Raw genomic sequence first — 6,861 nt, 5'->3', positions numbered from 1 at the left:
CGTTAAATCAATAGGGATGAAAAAAAAGGTTTTTATGATGACATCCGGTGGTATTTACCCCCTTCAAAATAAAAGTCGCGTATGTATTTCCGCCCCTTCACCGGCAGGAGTTACAAGTGTAACACATTTTTAAATAGAGTGAGAAGTAAGTGTGATTAACTTATTGCAATATCAACAAAAAAAAACTTGATTTCAACTCAACAATAATTTCTTGTTCAAAGTTTTAATTTGGAGGCTTTCACGGAACGTTTGACGTTCAATCCGCAATTGCTTCTAGGAGTTGAAGTTCTTTCAGTCAAACGCTTGGCACAGGCCACAGGCTCGTAAAAACCTGCACAACTTAAGTAAAATAACTATTACCAGCTAAGTAAAAGTACTCAGTAGATAGAAAATGTCAATTTATTTATCTAAATGACATAACACACATTTTTATGTGTATTTATTTTCACATACTCTTTTTACATATACATATTCTACTCGTAATCTGAAACCTCACCAGTAGCCTAACTACAGAATATTTGTCAGGTGATTATAGTGGAGTTAAAATAATTCCTCTTAAAAATAGTACTTATGTACCTTAAAATTGCAACTTGTGCACCAAATTCTGTGACCTGATTATGAATTTACTGTAAAAATGTTATCACACCTTATCACATATACTCTATTCTGATAAAAAGAATTTGCAGATATGGCCAAAATCTTCTATCCCATCATCATTTCATATCTCAATAGTGATTTATATATGATACAGCATGTTTTATGGTAATTTGTTGAATACATGGTTTTGTATAGATGTATGAATTAGATAATTATTTGAAAAATGAAAAGTACTATGTTTTTTCTTGATCCAATTAAAAGAATATGTGCTTGTTATGATGAATTTAGATGATATAATTGTGTATAACAATATCTTGATGGATGATTACGCCACAACCTGATCCCACTGAAAGACAATTTAAGATCGTTGAGGATCATGAAGCCAACGCGTGGGAGCAGACATTCACATTTAGTTTAATAGGTTTCTGTGATATTGCAATAAAAAAACAACCATCGTGGACAAAACAAATTTTAAAACATGTTTAATACATTTTCTGGGGGAAAAATGGCCCCAAAGGCACCATGCGTCTTTTATTGTTAGATACATTTGTTTGATTACATAGTCCAACCTCTACTTTGAAGTATAAAATTGCAATGCACAATGGTAACAAAGACAACAGTAAACCACCTTAAACCAAAAAAAAAAAAAAAAAAATTAAAACTGCCCACACCATTCAGAATATGATACATTAGATATCTCATTATTAATTATCAATATCAGCACAATCACACATTATTTTCAGTGAAGCATATGGCAAACACCGAAAGTCAAAAAACAAAGACAACAGAATCAAAAACAAAACATTAATCTTGATAATGGCGAAAACATGTCTGTATAAAAGTGTGAATTGAGAAACCTGCTAAAGGAGCGTCATCACGTCTCGCTTGTGAAATCTGACATTCAAAGCCAGGTGCAACGATCCCCTCATCATACGACATCTTTGAATTTGAACTTTTATAGCACAAATCGTCCAGTGAACCACACAGAGCAGACACTTGTCTAGCAGGATCCGTGGGGTGACAGTTCTCCTGTCTCGAATATGAGTCCTGCAATACTTTTAACATCTCCATCACAGTGGAGGAAAAAAAAGATCAATACATCTCCAGTACCCCTCCTCCCCCCTCCCTCACCCTCCCACTATTTCTTTTTTGCAACCCCATAAATAACAATCAATGGTCATATACTCCACAGCACAGAGACGACACGCTCTCCATTCAAGACAATTATTTTTGTTTGATTTTCAAAATTAGTTCATGTTTAATTGTCAGTAAAAAAAAAGAAAATAAAAAAAGTCTTAAATATCAAAACTGAACTTTCATCTTACGGATGCAGCTTCTCCACACGTCACGACGGAGAAGAGTGAAGAAGCAGATTAACCGACTTCACAGCGTACAAATCTCTTTTTTAAACAAAAGAAACAGTGATTAACTCCCCCCCCCCCCACGTAAACCGTGGTCTCTGTGCTGAGTTACGTGATCGCAAATATGAACAGAAAGTCCCCCTCACCCCCCTCCAAAAAACAATAAAATACTCCTATGTAACACATTCCTTTAGCATCCACTGACTCACAGTACAGAAACAATAAGGCTACATATCTCAGGCTGAAAACAAGCACCCCTTCTTGATGTTTTAAGTCTTCAAACAGAGAGAAATAACAGGGTGGGGGGGGGGGGGGGGGGCGTTGTCAGGATGGCAAAGCCCTGGATTTATGTCGGGCCAGCAACGCTTACAAGGCATCCCTAGTGTTAAAAGTTAGATAAGACCTGATTTTTTTTAAATTGTGTAATAAAATATATTTAAAAAAAAGCAGAATTAATTGTGCGGTAACACATTAGACCTTCTCCCTCTACACCTGGACTGTAAAAACGTGGGACGATCTTTATGTAAAAACAGGCTACATGAGAATTAGTTCATCCTGTTCCTCCGTGTGCCCAAATACAGGAAAAAACACCTAAAAAATGTTTATTTTTTCTGATTTTTTCTGATTTTTTTTGACACCTGAAAGTGACTAAAAAATATTTTAAAAACTGACTATTTTCTGTTTGTTTAAAAACAAGAGGTAGTAAAAAAAAAAAGGCATTCCAAAGTGGCAGGCAATGATATAATCTTTGGAGAATAAAAGGCACTTGCTTTCCTACCACACCTACTGCAACAGCACCACTTGGCTCTGGTTTCCCCTTCAGTGGTCCTGTTCTCTCTCCACTTCTTCAACCTTATTTACACCTCTCTTCATCCCCTCGGATACCATGAGAAGTCTTTCAACCCCTTAAACACATTCTCGTTCCCTCCATATAAAAACGTCTCAGTAACCTCGCCTGAAAGTGACCCACTTCATCTAAAGCATGTTTAAAACACATGGAAAAATAGCTGGTTGTTTTGAAAAATCCAAAATTCTTCAAAAAAAAAAAGTTATTTCTTTTCGTGTTGGCACGATCAGATTCACACTTTTTTCCCCTTACGAAGAAGTTTTTTTTTTAAAGCGTCCTCCTGTGTTAGTCCGGTCTAGCGTTATATTGAATGTTTGTTGTTGTTGTTGTTGTTGTTTTTCCTGGATGGTTGAGCTGTGTCGAAGAGAGAGATTGTGTCACGCTTTATTCTGGCTTTTCCACGAAAAAAAAGAAAAAAGAAAAGGAAAACATCTCCCTGAGGAGCCGTTAGTCTTTCACGAGTCTGTAGACATGATACTGAGCTCCGTGTTCACTCGTGGAAACCTCAAAAACAAACGCTATACAGAGCAAGGTCTCCTGGGTGTCGCGGTTCGTCACCACCTGAGGGTGCAGAGGGCAAAAGGTCAGACGGGAAGCAGGTCATTAATACGTTTATTCTTAAAGGAATAGTTTGACTATTCTAGGAAATAGTTTTACTGGATTTGGTGTAGAGAGTTGGTTGAGAAGATCGACACCACTCTCACGTCTGTACTCTTTATCTGACACTACCGCTAGCAGCCGATTAGCTTAGCTTAGCATACAAACTGGAAGTGGGGGGAAACAGCTAGCCTGGTCCTGTTTTAAGGTAACAAAATCATTTTAATCCATACGAAAACCAGTGTAGAAACCGCATATTGTTGTTTTACGGGGGCTAACGGTCGTCCCCCCCGTTTCCAGTCTTTGTGCTAAGCTAAGCTACATTATATGGCTGTTGGCTGTAGCTTCATATTGACCAAACAGACCATCGACCATATCTAACTCTCCACAAGAACATATCTAACCCAAAATATCAAACTATTGCTTCGACAATGTGACGCTACCACCAGCAGCCAATTAGCTTAGCTTAGCATAAAGACTGGAAGTGGGGGAAACAGCTAGCCTGGCCCTGTTTTAAGCTAACAAAATCCTTTTAATCCAGAAAAACAGTGTAGAAAACCACATATTGTTGTTTTACGAGGGCTAGCGGTTCCTCCGTACCGTTTCCCTGTCTTTGTGCTAAGCTAAGCTACACAGCTACTGACTGTAGCTTCATATTGACCAAACAGACCAATAGACTCTCTGCAAGAAAATATTACATGTATTTCTGAAAATGTCAAACTATTCCTTCAACAATATGATAATATAAGATAATATAGAATTGTATTAATCCCGAAGGAAATTCTTTTGCCAGAAATATACAATGAATAATACAAAAATAAAAACAATAAAATATGAAGTATGTGTGTGTGTGTGTATGTGTGTGTGTGTATTACCTGTAGGATAGTGAAGTTTTCAAGAACACTGTTCATCATGTATTTTTCAGGCAAGTGTTTGAGTTTGTGGATGAAGTTGATCATGTACTCGCACATGGGCGAGCGGTGGATCCGGTAAACGCAGCGTCCTCCCTCCAGGCGGGCGTACTCCGTCTGCCAACGGAAACCGGGGGAGTGAGGAGCTGCACATCGGCGGTTTTTAACAGGAGAATACAAAAACACAACCCACCTCTACTTTCTCCACAACCTGCTTGCCGAAGGAGCAGACTTTGGTGGAGACGGTGATGGTCATGTTCTCGAGGCTGCTGTACTGGCTGCTGACGCCGTAGAAGGAGCCGGGGCCATCCTGCATGCCGCTGCTGTTCAGGTCCGCCTGCAGACGTTTCATCAGACGACACTTAGATTTAATCTGTCGTTACGATTCTTGAGGTAACAATGAAATTAAAATAAAATCAACAACCCACCCAGAATTTAACGAGGAAGAAAGCGTTCTGAGGGCCTTTCTCATAAAGCTCCTTGAGGCCGCCCTTCTTCTCGGGGAACTTGTCGTAGATCTGCCGGATGTCCACGGCCTCGAGCAGCGGGTCGCTGTAGGACGGGTTGGTCTGTCCGATGTGGACAAACAGGTGTTTGCTGTACTGCAGGGGACGGAGACGGAGGAGACGAAGGAGGAGACGAAGGAGGAGATGAAGGAGGAGACGAAGGAGGAGATGAAGGAGGACATGGTTAACACCAAGAACATCAGCGGCAGAAGATGACGTCTACCAAACCCCATGACACATTCAGTCGTTTTAGCCTTTTTGGTTCATCAGGTGCCGGATAGCTCGAACAGTCCGACAGCAAATATTTGGGTATTTACACCCGGTCGGTCAAGTTGAATTTGTTACTTAATTTAGCAATAGTTAGCTCGTTAATTCGTTTACAGTCGTAGTATAGAGGTCTTCCACGAGAAAGCTCATTATTATTATTTGCACTTTTTAGCTGCTGTTTGGTTTCAGTTTAGAGAACAAAATAATCTTGGTTTCGGTTTATGCAACAAATAATCTTAGTTGGGTTTAGGGAAGAAAATAATCTTGGTCAGGTTTAGGGAACAAAATAATCTTGGTTGGGTTTAGGGAAGAAAATTATCTTGGTCAGGTTTAGGGAACAAATAATCTTGGTTGGGTTAAGGGAACAAATGATCTTGGTCAGGTTTAGGGAACAAATAATCTTGGTTGGGTTAAGGGAACAAATTATCTTGGTCAGGTTTAGGGAACAAAATAATCTTGGTTTCGGTTTATGGGACAAATAATCTGGGTCAGGTTTAGGGAACAAAATAATCGTGGTTGGGTTTAGGGAACCGAACGACTTATTTAGAATGAACACAGCCCTCTAGCAGGTTATATAAAACACGTAGAGTATCAGATGTGTGGCGGGTCGGCTGTAAAAAGCATAGTTGGCGGGGGGCCGCAGGGGCTTGTCTCCGTCACACTTTGAACAGCCGGGGGGAAATAGCATCGACCTTAAAACAGATCTGATCAGGATTAGCATCTACAAACACGATCGGGACATCCCCGCTTTGAGACGAGCTCTGACGTCCCGACAGGAAACCCGAACAGTCACTTCAAACAGCCTCTGGTTCCCTGTAATCCAGCCATGTCTTTGCACTCACGTTGTCCGGGTCTCTCTGGAGCTCCATGAAGGCCGAGTACTCCAGCATGCGTAGCTTGGAGGAGGCGATGGTCCGGTCCTGCCAGACCGGCACCGCCGTGGCAGACGGAGCAGGAGGCGGGGCCAACGACTCATAACCTGAAAACGGACATCTATTAAGATGTTTTCGTTGTTTCCTGTGTTTGAAGGTTTTTTTGAGCTCACACTTACTTGGTATGGATTGCTGTATGTGACCTGATAGGCTCGGGTACGGCGGCTGTGCAAACGATTTGATCCTGAAAAACAAGAGATGGTTCACTGAGACGATGAGCTCTGTATGTATATATATATAAACATATATATATATATATATATATTCTATATTTGTATTTTTGACTTTATTGTGCAAATATGTTAGTGTCAAAGTGTAAGCATGTTGGTGCACCAGCGAGGCGTAAAGTCCTTCATAATGATGCAAAACAGCATCAATTCATCGTGTAAAGACATTCAAATATTTTAGAGATAATACTTTTTTTTCGTCACCCTTTTTTTCCAAAAATGTATTTGACCCAATCCTGGTTTATACAGGGTCGCCCATGAAGTTGGAATAATTTGGAAATTTGTTGCATGAATTAATGTTCACCTGGGTGATTGTGACACATAATGTAAATCAAAGATCAAAGGTGATGACTGATGCATTTAAGTAGGAATAAACGGGATTGTGTCTTTCTGTGTTCATCAGTGTAGGAAACAGCGTGGAAGCAGAGTTGGAGCTGCTTGGTGCTGGACCTTCAGATAGGGGGGCTTACGCGTGGCTGTTGCGGCCGAGACCGGGAGTCCTTCCTGGGTTGAGATCTAAAACCAGCCTGGTGTGCAAAAACGGGATGCGTTAAACATGAACCCAACACACACACAAGTAACTCTTTAGTGCCAATCTCTGTTTTCAGAATCTAAA

The 6,861-nt window shown here is 40.3% G+C and overlaps 1 protein-coding gene across 4 annotated transcripts in view; it reads right to left on the bottom strand.

The window, feature by feature from the left end:
* Positions 1–1,065: 1,065 nt before the first annotated feature.
* The window catches only part of tead3b (TEA domain family member 3 b), a 30,512-nt gene continuing 24,716 nt past the window's right edge, over positions 1,066–6,861 (bottom strand). For all 4 annotated transcript variants that reach the window (XM_084038478.1, XM_084038479.1, XM_084038481.1 and 1 more), the window contains 7 exons: positions 6,716–6,772; positions 6,138–6,202; positions 5,929–6,065; positions 4,742–4,915; positions 4,507–4,650; positions 4,278–4,430; positions 1,066–3,366 (listed from right to left, as the gene is read on the bottom strand). In XM_084038478.1, the coding sequence (XP_083894604.1) occupies positions 3,253–3,366; positions 4,278–4,430; positions 4,507–4,650; positions 4,742–4,915; positions 5,929–6,065; positions 6,138–6,202; positions 6,716–6,772 (844 nt within the window). In that variant the 3' untranslated portion in view covers positions 1,066–3,252. The remainder of the gene's footprint in view (positions 3,367–4,277; positions 4,431–4,506; positions 4,651–4,741; positions 4,916–5,928; positions 6,066–6,137; positions 6,203–6,715; positions 6,773–6,861) is intronic.

Source organism: Eutrigla gurnardus, assembly GCF_963514095.1.
Source record: "Eutrigla gurnardus genome assembly, chromosome: 2".
Lineage (NCBI taxonomy): Eukaryota > Metazoa > Chordata > Actinopteri > Perciformes > Triglidae > Eutrigla > Eutrigla gurnardus.
This window is presented reverse-complemented; position numbering and strand designations above follow the sequence as displayed.